At 42.2% G+C, this 23,452-nt stretch overlaps 1 protein-coding gene across 1 annotated transcript in view; it reads left to right on the top strand.

Annotated features, from left to right (window-relative positions):
* The first annotated feature begins 524 nt into the window (after window positions 1-524).
* The window catches only part of DOCK1 (dedicator of cytokinesis 1), a 906,712-nt gene continuing 883,784 nt past the window's right edge, over window positions 525-23,452 (top strand). Inside the window, exon 1 of the mRNA XM_030202953.1 lies at window positions 525-721. Coding sequence (XP_030058813.1) covers window positions 676-721 — 46 coding nt within the window. The 5' untranslated portion in view covers window positions 525-675. The remainder of the gene's footprint in view (window positions 722-23,452) is intronic.

The raw sequence follows: 23,452 nt of genomic DNA on the forward strand, positions 1-23,452 counted from the left end.
TTCTCAGTGCATGGGGGGGGGGGGGGGGGGGAATCATTCCTAATTTCATAAGAAACAGAAGAGAGAATGTGTTAGGAACCTGAGTGGAATGGGGCAGAGCGAGGTATGGGAGAGACAGGCAGCAATCCCACCCCTCTCTCCCCTTGTATGGGGGGGGGGGGGGGCTTCTATCCTTTCACTCTTGAGCACGTTGCTATTCCTTCCATGAGTTTCACTGAATTAAATATTATTTTTTTTTTCTTTCTTTACAATCTGATATCTTACCTACTAAGAATTCTATCACAGGGCTGAGGAGCAGTTGAACTTAGTAATACTTAAGACAGGCAAAGATTTACGCGATTAGAAAAACTCCTAGAGAACTCTCTCACAGACGTTTATACCCCGAACCCGGGCTGTCAGTGAGGAAAGGGAGGGGGGGGGGGGGGGAAGTTATAGGATTCCCACATTCCCTGTCCCAGGCGGTGACGCTCGGTACCACATGACACCGCAAAGTTTTTTTTTTTGTTTTCCCTCCCCAAAAGGCTAGAAAATGGCGGCTTAAGAGTGGAGTTTCCTGCTTTTCGGTTTCCCTTATATCTACTGCGCATCAGGAGTCTTTCCAGGAAGCTGCCGCACGCCGGCCAGTCTCGCTAGAAGTTACTCCGGAGGGAGGGGGCGGGGAGCTTGCGCTCCAAAATGACTCGCTGGGTCCCCACCAAAAAGGAGGAAAAATACGGCGTGGGTAAGAGCCGCCAAACTTTTATTTCTGCATTTCCTTGGCTGTTTTTTTTTTTGCTTCGTGTTTGCGCCTGATGCGCCCGGACTACGGTGGAGGCGCGCGCTCGCTCGCTCGCGCTTTCCCTCAACTTCCCTGGAAGCCGCCGGGCCCCGGGACACTCGGAGTGAGGAGGCTGCGCTGCCTCGTTGTTGCACTGCCGCCTACTTTGTGTGCATCCTGCCCTGGGCTGGCTCGACTGGATGACTTGTTACTGAGATATATCAAATGCATGCATTTTGTTGCCCTTACGCTGTCTTTTTCTTAGTTTTAGGGTTTTAGGATGTGAGCAGCCCCTTGAGAAAGCAAGGAAGAGAGCGCCTCATCTCAGTGGCTTCTTAATATAAGAAAAGGCCGATATGCATAGGCAATCAAGGTTTTCGCTTTGAAAATTAGGTTCATGGCTTTAGAAGCGCCAATATTCTCTATTTTTTTTTTTTTTTACTTGGAGAAGAAATAAACCTTTTCTTTAGATTTCCTGTACAATCGCAACCTACCGTTGAATGTGGACAAGTAACTTTCAAGGCTGTAAAATACTATCGGGTTCTCTGGCATTGTCTATAAGTTTACTTTTTTCATTTTTCGTATCCCGTTTCACAATCCTGCACAGACGGAAGCGGACTGTTTAGTTTACTTGAGGTTTTTATTAGGTACTTTCAGAGAGAGGCACAATCATCGTTTTATTTAGAGTTGCGGTGGATAGACTGAGCAGTACAATGGATAATTTGCATCGGGGCTCCCAGTGCTGCTTAGCATGTCAAAAATGCCGCACTGTAAACATTTGATGCTTGCTGTTCATTTATAACACCGGGGAATGGCTTGCCCAGAAACTAGTGATGCACACAGTGAAATACATTCATTCAAGTTTCCTCTGCTCTATGACCTGTAACGTTTATCCAGCACAGACCGGGAATGTTCTGACAATCACCTTGCTAACTTTGCTGTCAACTTGTTATGTGTACAGTGGCCTACATCCAGGTTGGAGCTTGATGTCGTCTGTGGACAGTAATTCCATCTGCCTTCTGAAAATCTGTCATTCTCCCATCTTTATCTGAGCACGCGCTGCTAATATGGGCAGTCGGGATTTGTGCTGAATCGAGGGCCTATGGTTTTCAATAGTAGTTTTTTTAGGGCCCCTTTGACAAAGCGGCAGTAAGCCCAACACAGGCTTATCGCTCACTAAAAAGGAAGTACCGCCGGGCTACCATAGCAGCCCAGTGGTAGTTCCTACCCCCAGCGTGCCGTCATATCCAGCACTACAAAAATATATTTATTTTTGTAGCACTGGTGTGTACCTGGAGGTAATCGGGCAGTGCCACATGACCATTTCCTACAGAAAAGCAAGACCTAGCTTTTTACCCGCTGCGGTAAAAGAGGGCTTTGGTGAGCATCAAAAACACGCGCCGATGCCAGTGTAGGCTCTCTTTTGCTGCAGTTTGGTAAAGGGGCCCTTAGTATCTTACCTGGTAGGACTATATGTTAAATGTTCAGGCCCTGAAATGCACTGTCCATGCATCAGACAACTCTGATGGAATAGCAACAGTAGACCTAGTTTGCTAGCTTTGTTTGGGGGGGGGGGGGGGGGGGCAAAGGATAGGGAACCAAATTTAATAGTTAATACCACCCTTCATACACAAAGTCAGAGTGGTTTGTATGATAAAATAATAAAAACTTCAGAAAAGAACGCCATTCAGTGACAGGAAAGAATATAACACAATCCAATCGCATGGAAAAATTAAAAGAAAAAAAATCATTAACTCCCAATGTGTTTGCAAGTTCCACCACTCAGCCCACCATCAATCTAATACTCAAAAAGCCTGCTGGAAACAATAAGTAGTGGTCCCTAGGCTATAAGATTTAAGAGGAAGTAAATGTTAGGTTTAATAGTTTGCCATGCTAGTGAAGCCTGAGGCCGCTGTTGTAGCTTGTCTAGTTTATATGTAAATCCAGACCTGGTAGGGAACTTGGATTAGTAGTGGTGGTGGTGAATTAGAATTAACTTTTTTTCTTCCCGTCAAATAAGCATTGATGAGCTCTGCTCTCCTCCATCTTTCCTGGCACACTCTATATTGCCCTCTGTCTCTTCCTGACACACCCTATCTCTTCCTCCCTTTTCTGGGCACATTCTGTTTTCTTCCCCCCAACTGTCCCCCTCCCTCAAACTGCACACTGTTTCTCTCCTGAATGAAATAATACAAAACCTTGCAAATGATTCTCAAGTTTAGCATACTGTAGCAGCACTAAGTCCAGTAACTCAAACTGCATCAACCCTACCTATGAAAATTCAGCATTGCAGAAACTCTAGAACAGCTGTACACCTCCAGTTGGGAAAAGAGAACAAGCTGAATCACTACAGATTCCTACACAGAAGGTCCTTAGTTCAGGGGTGGGCAACATGCTGTCGCCATTGGATTTTATGCAGCCCACCAGACCGTGAGAAGTATTCACAGAAAATGTTATTAACCAGAGTTTTAACCATTTTAATTACTATATTTTGCAAATATGCTCAGAATAACCACTCCAATAGTTTATTTCCATAGTTTTCAATTAAATGAGTAAGTAAGTAAAAGTTTCTCACAGAAGGTCTGTGGAGCGCTGTGCATTGCTAGTTCCGATATTATGTAATGTTGAAGCCCATCAAGGATAGTACTGACATTCCTGCTGCCCTGTGTATAAAGGTTGCCCACTTCTACCTTAGTTGCAGCAGGAAACCAGATCATCACCTAGTGAAAAACAAATATGCAGACAGAAAATAAAATGGAAGACCCAAGAAACCAGACTCGATGAGGCATGGAACACGGAATGGAGAGAAACAGAAATGAATTTCCTTCTGTACTGAAGTAGAGGAGTGTGGTAGTCGTGTTAGTCCACTCTTAAGGTTATCAATAGAAATCAAACAAAATAAAACATGGAAAAGAAAATAAGATGATACCTTTTTTATTGGACATAACTTAATACATTTCTTGATTAGCTTTCGAAGGTTGCCCTTCTTCCTCAGATCGGAAATAAGCAAATGTGCTAGCTGACAGTGTATATAAGTGAAAACATTCAAGCATTACTATGACTGTCTGTCTTTATCGGAACCCTGTGTGTTGGCATCAAGACGCCTGCCTCAGGAGTCTATAATAACATATATAACACTAGCATAAATATATATATCATAAAAATTAAAAACACAAAGTATGGATAAATTAAAAAATATAATGATATTTAAAAAAGTATAGTAAATATAATATTTAAAAATTATTTGTAAAATGGAGAGACATGAAATGAAAGGCATTGTAAAAACATAATAAAACGCCATCTGATTTACAAATCACCTCTGTAGTACAGGTCAGTGTAGATGCCTGGATATACCTGTTTCATAGGTTACAACTCTTCCTGTTTAATATTATTATTTCATTTCTCATTAAATACACTATAATGTAGCAAGAGGAAAACAAATCAAGTCCATATGAATGAGGAGAAAGTGTGATTACAGGAAACAAATGTAAAACAACTGTAGTAATGTTTCAAAAGAAACCTGACTGTGGGCCTCTTTTATCAAGTCTCACTACTGATCCTCGGTGCTGTAATGCTGACAAAGCCCGTTCACTTTGAATGGGCTTTGTCAGCACTGTTGCACGAGAACCACTAGCATGGCTTGTGTTAAGAACCAAGTTACTACTTCCCCCATCTAACTGATCAGTAAACAAAAAAACAGGAAAATCACCTAGCTTCTTTCTCTTAACTGTTCCAACTGAGCTGGATCAAAATTATCAAAATATACATAATTAGAATTAGGAAATTTTAATAAAGAACTTGCAGGGGAACTTCAAATAGAAGCTCGCTCAAACTGCATGAGCACATGGTTTCAAAACTGTTGTGTAACTTGATTTACATCTGGAAATATCTGGAGTATACCACCACAGAATAAGAAGGCTTTCTTTTTTTAAAATATTGATTTCATTACAGTAATTTTCTTTTTCACAGAAGATACTAGAAGGATGGCTTGCTCTGTAATATTGTCCTGAGTAGTTTCTAGGAAATTAGTTGCATTAAAAAATTCATTCACAGCAATATGTCAAATTTGTTGTCCCTTTGGTTCTCTCTATAACTTTTCTAGTAAATAATAAAGGAATAATAATCTTTGTCAGATTCTAATAGTGGTAAGACCTCCTTGATATATTATCTAAACTATATTTCAGCTGATAACAAAGAACATACTGGAACATTCAAATTGTACATTGTTATTCCTACCTTGGGTTCTCCAAAGCCTCTAAATGTCCAGCTGTCTTTTAATTCCTGAAGTTCAATTGATTCCTTGCTTGGAACTTTACATGTTGTAAGTTCCAAGCAAGGAATCAATTGATGATAAAATGAGCCTCTCTCTCTCTCTCTAAATTCAAGACTCTATCTTCAATATATGAAACTACTTGATGGGGAAAAGTCACAAAGTTAAGATACTGGACTTCTCAGTAGATCTTTCAAACCAAAACATCCACTAAAGCACTTTTTTTTTTTATTTTTTTTTTTTGGAGGGGCAAGATTTCAATTGTAGACCCCTAATTCAAAGTCACGGGTTTAAGAGACTTATCTGATGAACTTAATGGTGGTGCCGAGGGTAAGCTAGGGATAGATTGATCTCTTCTTGGTGGAAAAGGAGAATCAGCTTGGGTATCGCTTAATCCCACTGGACTCGAAGAAGATATAGATTCATCCCACCCCTACCTATCTGTGGTTTCAGTCTGGTCTTTTTGGGTTTCTTCCGCTTTTCTTGTTTTGCACAGTAAATGTGGGACTTCCCAAATGTGTGAAGTGATGCTTGAAACACGAGAGTTTGTAGATCCACAGTCAGGCAAGACTTACACTCTCCGATCAAACACAACATGTAAATCTGAATCTGTGATATATCGTATTATCTGTCCCTGGAAAAAGCTCTACGTGGGGCAAACATCAAGGAAGTTGACCATGCACTTAACAGAACATACGAGCAATATACATATTCAGAAGATCACAGCACCTCTAGCAGCACACTGCATTAAGGAGAAACATGATTTTGAAGAGCTGTCATAACCAAACCTTTAAAGAAATTTAACGGCAGTATCTTTTTAGAACAGAATCTTTTTAGAAAAAGTGATTCCATTCGATTCTCATTTAACCATCCATTGCCTCAGGTACAAATACTTAGATCGTGAGCCCTCTAAGGACAGAGAAAGTACCTGCATATAATGTGTACAGTGCTGTGTACATCTAGTAGCGCTACAGAAATGATAAGAGTAGTAGTAGAAGTAGTGTTTAGAACCCCTGGTAGGAGTAGGGTCTTAGCCATTGTATAAGGGTGACCTCTAACTGGTATACCTAGAGGCCTGTTTAAGTGTGCTAAGCGGTTACTCCTGGATTTTATATAGGTTTCCCAAAGTTGTGTGTCCAAATTTGGGTGCACATGCAAATTGATGAGTTTATGAGGTGTCAAGTATTGACAACATTAATTTGTATTTGTCTGTGAATCCACCTTGGAGCTATTCTATAACGCTGCACACCTGAATGGTCTTGCACACAACCCAAAAAGGGGTGTGGTCATGGGAGGGGGATGGGCAGGGGCATTCCCAAAACATAGTTGCAGTGTTGTAGAATGCGGCGGTTGCGTCCCCAACTTATGCACCAGGTTTCAGCAGGAATAAATCCTCATGCCCAAAATTGGGCGCAGCAGTCCACACTAAGCATTATTTTGTAAAGGGCGCTCAGCCCGGATTGCTCTTTCTGGAATAGCACGTAGCGTGGATTTTTCACAGCACCTAAGCTTGAGCATTGTTTACTGATTCTGGCCTGTAATGTCCAGATTAGTGTGCGCTGTTAGAGCTGGCATGAAAACGTGTGCAAATTCATACATTAAGGGCTGGATTCAGTAAATGGCACTGGAAACAATGCTATGCACAATTCTATAAAGGGCATGTGCTTAATGTCGACTCCTACGAAAAACACTAGGCGCTGTACTTACGCCTGCTGAAACCTGGTGTAAATGCTGGCACCCAACTTAAGCACGTTGTGGCCGTATTCTGTAATTCCGCATGCAGCTTTTTGGATCGCCCTTGGTCATGCCTGTTTTGAGTTACACGCTAGTAGAGTTAGCCCCCATGTTATAGTATAACGTGCTTTGGATATAGATAAAGTTATGGTTTTGAAAGCTTATTTTAGGAAAAAGGATTTTCATTTTTGTTGGGGGGTAAGCTCCAAATATTTCCTGATGTTTCTAGAGCCACTCAGGCTAGACGTAAGCAGTTTCTTTGGGTTAAATCAAGAGTATTGGCTCTAGGAGCTAAATTTTTCTTAGTTTCCATCTAAATGTTTGATTTCCCTTTCTGAAGCACAATATGTTTTCTTTGAACCAGATCAGCTGGAGAAGTTCGTGTTAGATAGGGAAGCTAAGTAGTCAGCTAGAGTGACTAAGGGGTCCTTTTACTAAATTGCGTCAGTGTCTACGTGCGCCCAATGCGTACCAAAATAGAGTTACCACCCGACTACCACATGGCTTTTGTGGCAATTTCATTTTTGGTGCGCGTCCGATACACCCGTCTGAAAAATATTTTATTTTCGGACACACGTAACAGATGCACGCCAAGTGGCATTTGATGCACGTAGGTCATTACCACCCGGATTCTTTACCACTAGGTCAATGGCTGACTGTAAGGTCTCAGACCTAAAATATACGTGCGGTATTTTTGATTTTGCCGCACATCCATTTTCGGCAAAAAAAAAAAAAAGGCCTTTTCACAGTTGTGATGAAAAATGGATTGGTGCGTGCCCAAAACCCATGCCTTCACTACTGCAAGCCATTTTCCAGCACGCCTTTGTAAAAGGACCCCTAAGTGTATTTAAAATTGCCTTAATATATAGTCAGGTAACTGATGTTGTTTAGAATTTCTTTTGTGATTTTTTTTTCTTGTTTTATTTGTGACAGCACCATTTTTCTTCTGTAATGTGGACTATTATATTTGTAGTACTTTTTGTTTTTACAATAATTGAAACTTCAGTTAAGAAATATGCAGCCAGACATACGTACACATTTTAATGAATGTCAATTAACATCAATAATTGGTTGTGAGCACCCAGTTATTGATGTTAACTGGGTATTTACTCAGTTTGCTTGCGCACCTTGGGCGCACAATTCTGGACTTCGTATATAGAATGTGGAGTAAGAGTATGCTGTGTTAGTTGTTGGGAACAGGGTGGATTGTGGATGAAAAATGAGCGTAGACTGCACATTGGTAGTTAGAACATGGTAACTTACGTGTTGTCACTTGTGCAGTAAGTGCATTGACATTAAATTTGGAATAAGCAACGTGCTAAAGAACTTTTCTGGTAGCTACAAGGGATGTGCTGAGCAGTAGGGTAGCCAGACCTCAGTTATTGGGTGGGCCAGGGAGTGAACTGGATGGGCATGACCCACTTTTCCTGTCTGCTTGCTACTCCCCCTTGCCCACCCCGCCCCCCTCAGCATTAAAAATAAATACCTTGGCTGGTGGGATTCCTAGGCCTTGCCAACTGAAGAAACCCAAGCAGTCTCATCCTTGTAGCAGCCCATTTGCAGCCGCCAACACCAGCACCGCCCCACTCCAGGCTCCTGTACATGCTCAGTTCAACCAGTATGCACACATGCGTGGGAGTGCCAACTGAACTGAGCATGGGGGGGGGGGGGGAAAGGAGTGCCAGTGTCAGCAGCTAAAATGTGCTGCTGCTGCTGACTGCTCCAGGGATGAGACTGACAGGAGAGGTCTAGAGAGGACTCGCCAGTCTGTTCTGCAACTTCCTTTTCTACGCCTTCCTTCAGCTTCTTCTGCAACTTCCTCTTCACTTGTTCTCCTCTTCAGTTGCTCCAAGTGACCCCAGTTCCTCCTTATGTCTTCTCTCCAGTAGCCCAGAGGTGGGCAAATGTCATTTTCAATTTTCTAATCTTACTGGTGGTGATGAAAGCATGTGACGTGTCTAGAATAAAATGGCAGCAGTTGGTGATGGGCTAGTGTCTAAGAATTGTCAGATCTGTAGGAAGGGACCTCTACTGGCTTTATTAATCCTCTTTGACCCTGTTACCATGTGTTCAAAAATTTGACCATCCCTGCTTTTCTCTTCATTGCCTAGTCCCCATGAGTTGGTAGCAGCAGCAGCTTGACTGCATCAGCTCTTCTGGACAGGCCAGTGGCGAGCAAGCACCAGACACTGGGTTTCTTCCAGGTACTTGTGACCTGGATTGGCTACTGTTGGAAGCAGGATACTGGGCTAGACGGACCATTCTCCTAACCCAGTTTGATCTTTAGGCAGTTTAGCATTCTTTTTTTTTTTTCCTCAGCCCTGAGGAGTCTCCTTTTTTTCATTTATTTTCTCTTTTAGGTTGTCATGACAAAATATGTCTTGAACAATATATACAATTTGTATGCAAATAAGAAAATGCATTAAATAATTTACATGTTCATAAAGGGGTCTAGGCAAGAAAAAAAACACTAAATGGAAACCATAAAACTATGGTTAGAGTACACTCTGATCTTATAATTCAGAAATATTGCCATATCTCTGACATTCATATTCTTGTTCTCTAGAGCCAAGAGATTCTTTTCATGGCTTCTAATACACTTGATTTATTAAGCTTCTTTTCACATTGATATAAAATGAGGAGAAAAAAAATCTTAGTAAACTGGGTCCTTAAACAATTGAATTATTTTTTCATAAGTTTATCTCCTAACAATTTTTTTTTAGCCAGTCCTTTGATAGTTTATTTACAAGACTCCCATGAGAACACTAAGTGGCTTGGGTATGGGACGTGAGGTGGTAAACTGGATGAGAAATCAGTTGAGTGGTAGGTGACAGAGAATGGTGGTGAATGGAACTCATTTGGAGGAAAGAAAGGTGAGTAGTGGAGTGCCTGAGGGATCAGTCCTGGGGCTGATTCTGCTCAGTATATTTATGAGCGACCTTGTCGAAGAGTTAGAAGGAAAAGTTCGCCTTTTTGTAGATGACATGAAGATTTGCAATAGACTAGACACCCTGAGGGAGTAGACGAGAATTGATCTGCAAAAATTATAAGAATGGTCTAATGTTTCGGGGTTAAAATTTAATGTGAACAAGTGCAGAGTAATGCATTTGGGGTGTAGAAATCCAAAGGAGCTCTAAGTGATAGGGGGTGAAGAGGCTGGCGTGCACAGACCGTGGGATGATGGTGATAATGTCTGAATATCTCAGGGTGGTGGAACTGTGTGACAAGGCAGTGGCTAAAGTCAGAAGGGTACTGGCAGCATAGAGAGACAGAGGCATAACCAGCAGAAGAAAAGAGGTGATAATACCTCTGTACAAGTTGTTGGTAAGGTTCCACTTGGAGTATTGTGTTCAGTTTTGGAGGTTGTATCTCACTAAGGACATAACAAATCATGAAGTAGATCAGAGGAAAGTAACACAAATGGTATGGAGTTTGCACCCAAAGACTTGAGAGAGACTTGAAAATCTGAATATGTATACCCTGGAGGAAAGGAGAGATGGGAATATGCTGTTTTAAGATGTTTAATAGACCGCTGAGATTGGATATGGCAAAAAAGGTGGTTGTCCCAGATCTGAAGCATGTACGTTACACTGTTACCTGTAAAAGTGCTTTTTCTATTGATGGCAGTGGCATAGCTAGGGTAGTTGACACCCGGGGCCGGTTATTTTTTTAACCCCCCCCCCCCCCCCCCAAATCCAGTACTAGGCATACCGAGAATACAAAACACTCAGGACCTATAGAGCAATTCTACCATACCATAAACAGTAATTTGTACGAGTCACACAAGAAAAAAGGAAAGCATCTTAAACACTACAGTGAGCACTAGAACATCAATTCACCTACTGTAAAACAAAAACAGACAGATTAGTACAGATCATCAGTCCTGCACAGTCAATGCCAACCGAAAGCCATGTCTTTTTCACAAACACAGATACACCCTAATCCACTATAGAATAAGTAATCATAAACTTTCTATTTAGACAAAAATTAAACTGAACCCCCAATGATAGACTCTGCATACAATGCAACACCACAGAAACAGAAAATGTCCCCTAGTACTGTGCAAAATATAAAGACAGCAGATGTAAATTTGAAAAAAAACTAACAAATACCAATCACCACTTTACAAATTAACAAACAGAAATAAAACAATACCATTTTATTGGACTAATCCATTTGGCTTCCAGAGGCCAAAATCTCCTTCCTCAGGTCAATACAGTATAGTACTGTTACAGTATCCTATCCTGACCTGAGGAAGGGGGTTTTCTTCTCTGAAAGTTAAGTCGAAATGTATTAAAATTAGTCCAATAAAAAGATTCTTATTTACATGTTCTATTTATAAACATTTAACACAGCTACAATACTATATCCTAAAGCAAAAAAATAAAAATATATATTTTATTTACAGTTTGTTGTCTCTGGTTTCTGCTTTCCTCATCTTCTTTTCACTGTCTTCCTTCCATCCAGCATCTGTCTTCGCTCTCTGCCATCCAGTGTTTGCCCTCTCTAATGCCCCTTCCATTCACTGTCTGCCCTCTCTCTCTGCCCCTTCCATCCACCGTCTGCCCTCTCTCTCTGCCCCTTCCATCCACCGTCTGCCCTCTCTCTCTGCCCCTTCCATCCACCGTCTGCCCTCTCTCTCTGCCCCTTCCATCCACCGTCTGCCCTCCCTCTTCCATCCATCCAGGGTCTGCCCTCCCTCACACTCCCCACTTCCATCCAGGGTCTGTCCCCTCTCTCTCTGCCCGCTCTTTTCAGCCCCCTTCATCCACCACATGCCTTGCATCCCCCTTTTTCAGCCCCAGACCCATTCTCCCACCTGCCCCAGGCATGGATCCATTTTCCTTCCTGCCCCCTTGTCAGACCCCAGTTACAGCTTCAGACCCCTTCTCCCCTCTGAGCACTCCCCTCCCCAATCCCCTTCTCCCCTGAGCACCCCTCTAGGCTCACTCACCCTCCCCAATCCCCTTCTCCCCTGAGCACCTCTCTAGGCTCACTCACCCTCCCCAATCCCCTTCTCCTCTCTGAGCTGCCCCCTCCGTTGAGAGCCGACAGCTCTCGTCTCCTGCCGCTACCCTGCTTTTTTTTTTAATCCATTGCAGCGACGCAGGCAGCGCTTCCTGTGTGCCCTGTGAAGGAGAAAATCGCGTTGCTGGCATCGGGCCTTCCCTCATTGTGTCCCGCCCTCAAGGAAATAGGAAGTTACCTCAGAAGAGGGCGGGACAAAACGAGGGAAGGCCCGACGCCAGCGACGTGATTTTCTGCTTCACAGGGCAGACCGGAAGCGCTGCCTGCGTCGCTGCAATGGATTTAAAAAAAAAAAAAAAAGCAGGGTAGCGGCAGGAGACGAGAGCTGTCGGCTCTCGACGGAGCACCCCCCACCCGCCGACACCTGGGGCGGACCGCCCCGCCCTTGCTACGCCACTGATTGATGGACCAGTGTTATGGGAGGCTCTTCCCTTTTTTACCATTTAAAAAAGGCTTTAAAAACACATCCTTTTTGTGCAAGCTTTTCAGGGAATTTAAATGGTGATGTTTTGATGTAGAAGGGGTCTTTTTACGAAGCTGCGGCAAAAGGCAGGTCTTTTTTTTTTTTTTTTTTTTTCAAGAAATGACCATTCGGTGAAGCACTTGCTGTGTGGCCATTTTGGGGGGGGGGAGGGGTGAGCACTTACCACCACCCATTGAGGTGGCGGTAAGGGCTCCTTCGCTAACCCAAAGAACGCTGCTATACTTTGTTTTTTTGCGTTACTGAGATTGTGTATGTTTTTTTTGGAAGGCACTTCTATTAGTTTTCAAGTCTATTCAAAGATGAAGAAGCAGTAGAACTGGAGAATATGAATTGAGGTTACAGAGTGGTAGACTTAGGATTTCCTGATGTTACTCTTTTTTGTTGGCATGCTCTCCTGGTGGAAGTGGTAGAGCCAAAAACAGTGACAGAATTTAAAAACAAAAAAGGTGAGATGAACACAGGGGATCCTTCCACAGAAAGAGAAATGAATCAAAATAAAGCAAATCTTAATTGACCTTCACAGTTTAACCAGGGCATAGAGTGGTGTAACCTTCACAGAGCAGCAGATACAATTCTGGCCGCCTTGGGCAGACTGGATGGGACCATTCAGGTTTTTATCTGCTGTCCTTTACTATGTTACTTCGATCCATATGTTTGCAGTGGAATATTGTTGACCTTGCTGACCCCTTCTTCCAGTAGTGTGTGTTTGTTTCGGGGGGGGGGGGGGGGTGGGGGGTGGAAGGAAGGAGGTAGCTTGACAAGCATACATAAGTAGAACTGATAAACTGCATAGGTGCGATGCTCCATGTCTGCTGCTATATTCTCTATCCATCTAATCATCTCTATTTTTGTGACTGAAGTGTTCTGGCAGCATGGGCAGCTGAATATTTTGGTTACTATTGACTTAGGGATGTCTATTAGGCCACACAAAACATGACAATTGTACCACTTTTTTTTTTATAGTAAGTTTTAACCAACAATCCAAGTAAAACGTTCTTCTACAGAAATTCATCCCAGTATAGTAATATTAACAGTAAAATGAAAAATGAAATACAAATGAAGGTGGTAACCAAACAAGTCCTCAAATTTAAGAGAGACAAGAGATAATCGAAAAAAAATATATAAATTAATTTGGTAATTACTAATCCACAAAAACAAGCAATTAAACCCCTAATGGCTGGAATATCTACTTCTTAACGAGATAGCTAGTAGTACTATTACAATTGGGGGTCCTTTGTCCTAGTAGCAGAACCCTGACCAGTAGCAACATACTTACGACTCAGAAACATAGTTAATTGAGGTGGATCAAAATAAGTATAAGTTTGAAATTGATATTTCACTATACATTTGCAAGGAAATTTCAAAAAGAACAAGCCTCCTAAAACCAAAAGTCTAGGACACATTAACAGAAATTGTCGTCTACTTTTTTGTGTAACCTTAACATTAGGAAATTTGAACTTTTAAGGAACAGAATGTAGACATACAATTTCAGGAGCCAGTCCCTATCGTAGTCCAGACTCATTGTATCTACCCCCTCTTTCGATGATTCTAGGAAAGCTGTTAAGTCCAAACTGTCCTGAGAAATAGACACAAAATCTGCTCCAACACCTCCACCTTTCTTTTTAAAAGCTGGTAGATAGAAAACTCTGGAAACCAGAGGCAATGACTGCAAAGACACCTTCAATACTTCCAACATATATCATTGTAAACCTTTCTTCAGGGGAGATATCGAGGATTTTAGGAAAATTTATCAAGCAAAGATTTCTCCTTTGAACTGAATTATTTCTAAATTCTCAATTTTTGATTCTAAATTTGTCACACATTTCACTAAAGAGGCTGAAAAAGTACTCGCAGATTTACTATCTGTATCCAATGCCTGAAGAGAATTTTGACCAACCGATAAATATGACTCCTGAGAGTCCACTTGTTGCACCAGAGCTATAATCCTAGCTCGATCCAAAGTCATCGGGACAGTTGGGGACTGATCCAACTCCACTATAGTGTTCCAAATTTCTTCCAAAGAAAAAAGCTGTAGGCTTTACTAGTGAAAAGGAAACCCAACTGCTCTGTGTACCGGATATTCCCAATGGGGGAACCAGCCCCTCCTGCATTGTATTACCTGTTTGAGATATCCTACTGCTGCTGGGTAAACTTCCTGCTTCACTCTAGCCGCCGTGTTGTTGAGCCTTGTCACCCATAGGAGTCTCAGCCGTTGCAAGAGCAACTGATGGAATCATTGTCTGAAAACTCGGCACGACTCCCATCATGGTTCTCTCTCTGCCTGGCTGGATCCAGCGGCAGCTCTCGCGACTTGGGACAGTGAAATGCTGCTATCAAGGAGTAGGGAAGCAGATGCCTCTACTCCACCTTTTTGCAGTAAATCCCCGGACAATGGTACTGCAGTAAAATCCTCCTATCTGGTCTGAATCAGTCATAGAGTTGGAGCTGTGGAAGCCACAGGAGTAATTTTCTTGTGTCATTTCTCAAGCATATTGAAGGAGGACGGAGGAGCGACTAAACCGTCCTGCCTCTAGGGCACCGTCTTGTCCCTACCCCTTAAAAAAAATTGTGAGCAGTGGTGATGGTGTTCATACACACCCAGTGTCACTTTGCTGCCAGCATACAGCAGCTCAGTAAACACCGCAGGGAATGTTTGTGATTATTATTTGTTTCAAGTCACAATTCCACCCTAGAACTGTTTTGTAATCAGCAGATTAGGTAAGAATTGGAAAAACGTTTCCACTTGTTATATAGATTTTTAAAGTATTGCTTTGCTGTACTTAATCACTTGATGACAGTAATAACTAGGAATTTATTAGGTAATATTTCACATTTGACTTTAATATTGTATGTATTGATATGTTTGTATAAAAATATAATATGGGCCAAGATTGTTTTAGGATAAGCATGATATTTAACTTAACACTGGAATTCCCTCTGCATGTTGGAGGTCAATAGTGATGATAAATTGAAATCTAAATTACTGTTAGTCGATAAATGACCTCACGAGTGGGGAACAAAAAATATAGAATTTGTACCTAGGTTGTATCCATGTATGTACTTATCTATTTATTAGAAATTACTTCCTTTTTGAGTAAAATTCAACCAAGGTGGTGGTTGTCAGCAAGAAGAAGGACGTAGGCACTTACAATTATAGCAGTAAAAAATATTCAAATAACAGTAAACGTTATGGAATAGTATGCTTTTAGCATGTCAACACTGTGCCTATTTAAAAGAATAAACAGCATACAGTTTAAGTGGGGCTGGAACATGTGGACAGACAAGATAGAATGACAGGAGTTAGAAAACAAGGGTGGCTAACAAGGAAAAAATGCACATGGAGAGACAAGGAGCATGAAAGTGATCTTGTCTAGAATAGGAGTGGATAAGTAAGTTCTTCTACTTATGTACATTAGTGTTTTTCCTCACCTATGTGACTAGCTCGTTAATTACTTCTTCCATTAAAGACTTGGGAGAAGAGCCTAGCTTTCACCTGCTACCTGTACTAGAGATAATCTTGCGATAAGTGAAGCCTTTCTGGAGTGTATTCCAGAGAAGGCTGACTGCTGGGTGTTACATTGCCTGATTGCCTTTGGAGAGGGTATGGTTAGGGATATTGGGAGGACTATAGTGACCTTTCTCTACACATCTCCAAGGTCAAGTACAAGGGCTTTGAAGATCAGACATAGTTTAGAAATGTAGCTCTGTATTGTACTTGTAGCCAGTGGTGTTTTTGCAGAAATGGTGTGATGTGATCATGTCACTTTCTATCAGTCATGCTGCACATTCTGAATCAGTCAGTGCAAACCCTTTGTAGTCGGACCAATGTGTAGAGTACATTACAGTAATGCAACCTTCATGTTATGGCATGAACCACTGTGACTAGGCTTGCCATCGCCATCTCAGTGTATGGAGAGTAACATTGCTGGTTTTGTAGATGGTAGATGCAGTTCCTGATGTTTGCTTTGAACTGAGGGATCAGTGTAAGTGTTGTCTAATTATACTCGAAGGGTATTTTCTTACAGAAATAAAGGGGCATTTGTAACACCTCAAATGGGATTTTGATGTCAGGTATGTGACCGTGTGTAAGAACCAATAGGAGCTCAGTTTTTTTTTACTTGGGTTCAGGCAAAGTTTGTTGTATTGTAGTCTTGATTTGCTGTTAAAAAGGTAGTCAGTTTATTCACGTCTGTAGGTAAGTCTGGTTCAGTGAGTATGAGTAGTTGCACATCTTCCACATAGGTGTAGAATTGTTTCTATCAACTGACTTAGTTCAACTAGTGGCTTGAGGTAGAAATTAAAATGGGACAGGGTCGAACCTTGTGGTACCCCACAGGACAGTTTCCCACGTAGTGGTGCCGAGCACAATGAGTTGTTGCCTATCTCATAGGATCCAAAAAAAGTAAGTACTATGCTACTGATACCTGATTCTGCCAGTCGTGCTAGAATAATTTTGTGATCCACGGTGTTAAAAGCTGTTGAGAAATCCAGCAGTATTAATACTGAGGCGATGCGATGCCCCTGTCTCGAGGTTTTTTTTGTTTTACTTTGTTTTTTTTATATAAACCATCTAGTAAGATTAGAAGGATTGTCTCTGTTCCATAACTGGATATGAATCCTGTCTGACGTGGATCTAGCCAGTTTCTATCTTCTAGCCAGTCGTTGAGCTGAACACAGACTTTGTTGTATAGTTATTAACTGGTAACTTTTTTGATCTTGTCCTTGCCATTACCCTTTTTACTGTTGACTGGTAGTTTTCCAGTAGGAAGAGAGTTGATTTTTGTGGTCTCATCTATGAGGCCCTGCTTTCCAGCTGCATTATCTTTGGGCATGGGTTGAGGGAGCAGGTGGTTGGGCGAAGGCCTCTCAGGATTTTGTCAAGACCCTCCTTTGTTATTGGTTTAAGTGTCCCTTATGTTTGGTAAGGAGAGGGAAAGTTTGTGGGCTCCTGGTTAACTTCCAGAAGACTGGATGAGACTCCCTGTAAATCTTGGTGGAGACTTTTTAAAAATGTTGTTGGCAAAGTTTGCAGCAAATGCATTGTAGTTCAGTTTTGAACGGTAGCATGGTTTTGTTGTGGGAGTTGCAGTAGGCCATTTATTATACAGATAGGTGCTTGGTTGAATTAGGACCCTGTCCATTTCATTGAGGGAAATGTATTTTGGCTGCCATAGAGGCTTAACTGTCCTTATTAAAATGTGACAGCTTTGATAATTTTGGCGCATAGTTGTTATTTTTTTAGGAAGGGGACATGGATGATTCTAGCTCAATAAGCCTTCTTTTACACCTAGTGTAGGATTATTTTCCTCACATTTTGTTTCCCCACAGCATACACATCTAGTTTTGGTCAGGGTTCTTTCTGGAACCCTGTAGTCATGTGCTCTAAATCTTACCCCTATGTTCTACTGAGCAATGACCTTGACTTCTTTTCTACTCTCTGAGAGGCTGTGAATATTGTCCCTCCATCATCCCATATTGAGCTGACTTGTAGAGGGGAAAAGCTTGATTTGGACCAGGAGCCTTCCATGTGGTAGTACACAGACTTTGTTCCCTCAGCTGTGGGGGCTGGCTCATCTCTGAGTTTGGAGCTTAAGAATCACTTAATCACAGAATATAGCTGCAGTATCCTGTAATATTAGGTTATGATTTCAAGTTTTGTGTTCTAACAAACTTTGCAGGTTGAGCAGCCTGACGTTTCAATGCCATCTGTGGCGAAAGTGTTAAAAAAAAAACAAAAAAAACAAACAAACCCCGTGTTAAAGATGCAGAAACATTGAGAGAGGGTGTACCAACCTCAGTTATCACTTCTTAGTGCAGATGATGATGTTTTTAAAAAAAAAAAAAAAACGTATTAATTACTATTTCAAGTAAAAATAAAGAAATCATCAGGACCCCCCCCCCCCCAAAAAAAAAGCAATGTCTTATCACATTATTGTAGATTACAGGAATCTTCCACTTATAGACACACATACAGATATATGCAATTCATACACCACCAGTCCTACATAGCTCCTGCTACTCTTCCAAGACATTTTACGATGTGCCTCTTGAGCTAGTACTCCAAACAGACATACCTGTTTCTGTAAACTGAGGGAGAGAGTTTCTCAGAAATACTTAAAAACCTTTTGTTTTCAGAATATTAATGGAAAGCAAGCAATAATGCAATTATGCTACTGGCATAGGGTAAACGGGCAATGATGAGCTCTATATGTTGTTTAAATCTTTTTTATTAAGAGTATAAGGAATACAATACAGAACCAACGATACATGAAGATACAACATGTGATACAGAGTTTGATTTCTCAATAAATCTGTTGATTGAAATTCCATATGGTGTCTTCTTTGGAAGTCATTAAGTTTAAATCTGCTTATTGGCGTATTATAGGAAACCTATATATTTATTATCCGGCATAAAGCCCAACTAATATCATAGACAACTTGTAATCCTTCCACATTCATCAAATCATTTTCTTCTTTTATCCCTGAACCCCCCCTCCCCCCACCCTTCCTTCCTTGTGGGTTTATATAGTAATCATGTTTAATAACGGAGGTAGTGAACCTTTCACTGAAACTTATCAAAGAAACTACATTACAGGAGATGTTCTCTGATGTCATATCTTCAACAAATGAGTTACCATATTTGCATTTATTTATTCCTCCCTTAATCACCCTCCCTCCCTCCCTCCCTCCCTACATTGTCAACCAACATTAGGGCAGTGTCACAACTCTTTTTTTTGTTCCAAAGTAACATGTTATTAGCTGTCTGTACCTCAGAATATGAACCAGTCTACGCCTTGCTATAAAGTGCTGTCCTACCTGTCACCTTGTCTTAGACTCCCTGACTGATGCAGGGTCAAAGAGTGCCAGATTATGAATTTAGCAGTAAACTTCGCGCTCTAGGCGGGAGGGTGTCCCACAATGGCTCCCATTGCGCCCTAAACCTATGGCCTGCTGAACTGTCCAGATCCTGTACTCCACATCTATCAATTCTCATTTGTTTCACTAATTGGGATCGCCATAGCTGCAGAGGGGGAACTTCTTTTACTCTCCAATATTGCAATATGGCTGTTATTCCAAAATAGATTGCTATCTTTGCAAATGCCCTGAATCCCTCTGTGGGGTCTGCGGTGTAGCTAAAAATATTGAATAAGATAGTAGGTTCCCGCACAAGGGTGCAATGCCATAATTGACCTATCCCTCCTATGACTTGTTTCCAGAATTTTTCAATACCGGGACAGCTCCAAAACATGTGGCCGAGTGATGCCTCCTCATGGCCACATTTAGGACATGCCCCTGTTGTATCAAACCCCGCTTTCCGCGCTCTATGGGGCGAAATATGTGTTCTAAGCATCCACCGATATAGTCGTTCCCTCTGTGGGATAGACAGCCTCTGTTTGTAAATAGATTTCAATTGAGTTCTAAACTCTCCCTCAGTGAGTGTGCACCCTAAATCGTTTGACCACTCATGCGCTAGCCGCCGGAAGTCTATCTCTTCTGTGGAATCTTTGAGTTGCTGGTGGTGGAATTTCAGGGGCACCCTAAGCTGCGCTCCCAGGGTAAACTCCTCCGATAAGACTTCCACCACATCTTCCGTAAGGTCTGTCCAGCCCAGGGAGGCCACATAATGGTGTAATTGATAGTATGCAAACTGATGTGTCTTTGGGATCCCATATCGTGACTGAAGTTCCTGATACGTGTGTATGTGTCCCTCCTCTGTAACTATATGCGCCAAGTATATAATCCCCTTTTTTGCCCATCTGCTAAATATACTGGGCCCTTGGCCTGGGGGGAAAGCAGGATTATCACAAATTGACATCCAAGGGGACACTCGGGGGGAGAAGCGGCGGCGTCTGCACACCCATCTCCAAGTTTCCCTGAGGGATTTCAATAATGGGTGTATCTGAAATGCTGATGTGGGTAAGGGGGTTCCAGAGTGTAATAAGTGACTAAAGTGGATATCCCTGAACATCGAGGTCTCCACTGATGTAACGGAGAAATCCGATGTTCCCCGGTACCAATCGTTTATGTGTCGCATGGAGCTCGCTATTGTTAAGAATTTTATATTCAGTAGTCCCATGCCGCCCCCCTCCCTTGGGGTTGCCATCTGATGATAAGGTATCCTAGGTCTTTTACCCTGCCACAGGTATGCTTGTATTAAACGCTGTAACTGCCTTTCATCTCTATTTTTCAGGTAAAGTGGTAACTGTTGGAAGACATAGAGCCATTTGGGAGCTATCATCATGTTAAATAATGCTATTCTTCCCCAAATAGAGAGTGGCAGTTCCCTCCACATCGACAGTTTACTCCTAGTCATTTCCAATAGTGGGGAAATATTTTCTTTATACAGGGAGGTTCTATCACTTGTAATGTGTACCCCTAGATATTTCAACTTCGCTGTCTCCCATCTAAGTGTGGTTTTTCCTTGCCATTGTAATTTAGTACCTATGTCCATATGCATCGCACAAGATTTGGATAGGTTAAGGCTAAACCCCGATAACACTCCGTACTCCTCTATCAAAGTCAAGGCCATTTTAAAAGACTTTTTCGGATTAGTCAGCACTAGGAGGACGTCATCAGCATAAGCCAGCGCACGAACCTCCTGTTCTCCCAACTGTACACCACTGATTCTAGGGTCAGAATTTAACTGACGAAGTAGTGGTTCCAATGTTAGATCGAACAGTAGTGGCGACAAGGGGCATCCCTGTCGTGTTCCTCTGCCTATCTGAAATTTTCCCGAGAGCCCCCCGTTCGCTGCTATATGTGCCTCCATGTTAGTATATAATGCCTCTATTGCTTGTCTTACTCCAGGAGGAATCCCAATCCAATCTAGCATATAGAATAAAAAGTCCCATCCTACCCTGTCGAAAGCCTTGGTAGCATCTAAGCTTACCAAGATTCCAGGAATCTTCTCAGTTTGGCAGCGTGCCATTGCGAGCAATACTCTCCGGGTGTGCAGCACGGATTGTCTATTAGGTAGAAAGCCCACCTGCGCAGGCTCAATCACGTTGGGTAACAACTTATTGAGCCGTGTGGCCAAGATTTTCGCAAGAAGCTTAATGTCAACGTTAATTAATGATATGGGCCTGTAAGACTCCGGTTCCTCTACTGCCTTCCCTGGTTTCAACAATAATGATATACATGCTATATTTTCGTGCATTGGGAATCTCCCTTCCTGAATTACCGCTTGATGATATTCAAATAGGGGCCGTATCAATTGGGGTTGCAACATTTTATAAAATTCTCCGGAATACCCATCCATCCCTGGTGCTGAATATGCTTTCAGCCCTTTAATCGCTTCTGACAGTTCTTTGGGCAGGATGGGAGCCTCCAAAGTGGCAATATCAGTTTCTTTGAGCCTTGGCATTTGGGCCCTTCTAAGAAATTCCTCCATGTGTGCCTCCCTGGGTGGATGTTCTGCAGTATATAATTGTGTGAAGTGTTCTTGAAATATTTGAAGAATCTCATCTGGACTGTTAGTAATGCTTCCTGTTTTACTTTTCAGGGCTGAGATAGTTCTACCCCCTCCCCTTCTCCGCACCACCCGGGCCAACATGCTTCCCACTCTATCTCCGAATCTGTGGAACTTATATTTTAAGAAAGTCCTATTTTTTACCGCTCTTTCCTGTAATAATGAGTTTAGAGCAGCCTGGACAGACAAATACGCCTCCCTGTTTCCTGCGGTTTGCTGCTGCATATATCGACGCTTAACTTTCTGCAGTCGTTTATTCAGATGTAAAAGGCTAGCTGCATTCTTTCTCCTTTTTCTTGCTACATAGGCAATTATGTCACCCCGGAGCACCGCTTTACCAGTACACCAATACAGTTGCGGGTCAGACTTATGTTCTTTGTTAAATGAATCATATTCTTCCCATTTTTTGACCATGTATTTTAGAAAAGATTTATCTTTCACTAAATGATTTGGGAATCTCCATTGTCTGTGTAATTGGAAGTTGCATGGTGCCCCTAATTCTATCCATACCGGACTGTGGTCAGAAATCAATATTTCTTCAATCTTTGTGTCTCTTATGCACTGGAATAAAGCTGATGATATCAATATATAATCCAGCCTTCCCCAGGTCCCATGTGCTCTGGACTGATGTGTATACTCCCTTGAGTCTGGGTGTAAATTCCGCCATGCATCTATCACTGAGAGGGAGCTTCCAAACTCCTTCAACATCCGAGTGCCCTTCCTACTCTCCATTCCCTTGTGTCCCTCCCCTGAATAATCCATTTTAGGGTCCATAAGCACGTTCATGTCTCCCACAATTATCAAATGCTTGTCTTCATATGGAAGTAACTTTCTGGACAGTTCAGGAAAGAAAACATTGTCAGGGGGGGTGGGTGCGTATACATTTAACAGGTATAATTCTCTCCCTTGGAGCCACACTTTAACCAAAATGAATCGCCCCTTGGGATCTTGCAGTACTGTCTCTACCGTGCAAGCGAGTTTTTGATGTATGCAGATTGCCACCCCTCCCTTCCGCCCTTCGGGGGACGCGTGGATCACCTGACCTACCCATCCCTGCTTGAGTTTTTCATGCTCTGGTGCTGTCAATTTTGTCTCTTGCAAACAGGCAATGTCTGCGTTGAGGCGCTTTAGGTGTGTTAGGATCTTTTTCCTTTTTATGGGAGACGTGATGCCTCCTACATTCCAGGTGACTATTTTACAGTGTGTTACCGCCAAGGCATATTATCTTCATAACAGTATACCAGAAAAAACTCAGCTCCTGGGTCCCAGCCCTTTCCCAGAAGCTGTAGATGTTGCCTCTGCTTTGTGTTTCAATATTCTGATTTTGACATCCTACCCACTCGATGGTCTTGTGTATAATCTGAGTGGAGGACCTGCCCTTTGTGTTTCTGAGTGCCCCTCCCCCTAAGTGTTGCATCCCACTAAATCCCCATTCCCCCCCGCCCATTACCTTTCTCTTGCGAGAACCCTTACCCTCTAGTAGAACTTCCTCTTATTTGTGGTGTAAGACCGCTATTGGCTCATCTCCCCGCGCCTACCCCTCTCTCCCCTTCATAAGAGGATCCCCCCTATCCCTCGGTGATAACGCTAAAGCCACCCCGGTACTACTACCGGAGGGACTCTTCATATAGACAACAACACTACAGTTATAACTTTTTAACCCAACATTTCTTAATCAACATATTCTTTGCTTTAGACTTATCTTGCATA

This window comes from Microcaecilia unicolor, chromosome 5 (assembly GCF_901765095.1).
Source record: "Microcaecilia unicolor chromosome 5, aMicUni1.1, whole genome shotgun sequence".
NCBI classification, from domain to species: domain Eukaryota; kingdom Metazoa; phylum Chordata; class Amphibia; order Gymnophiona; family Siphonopidae; genus Microcaecilia; species Microcaecilia unicolor.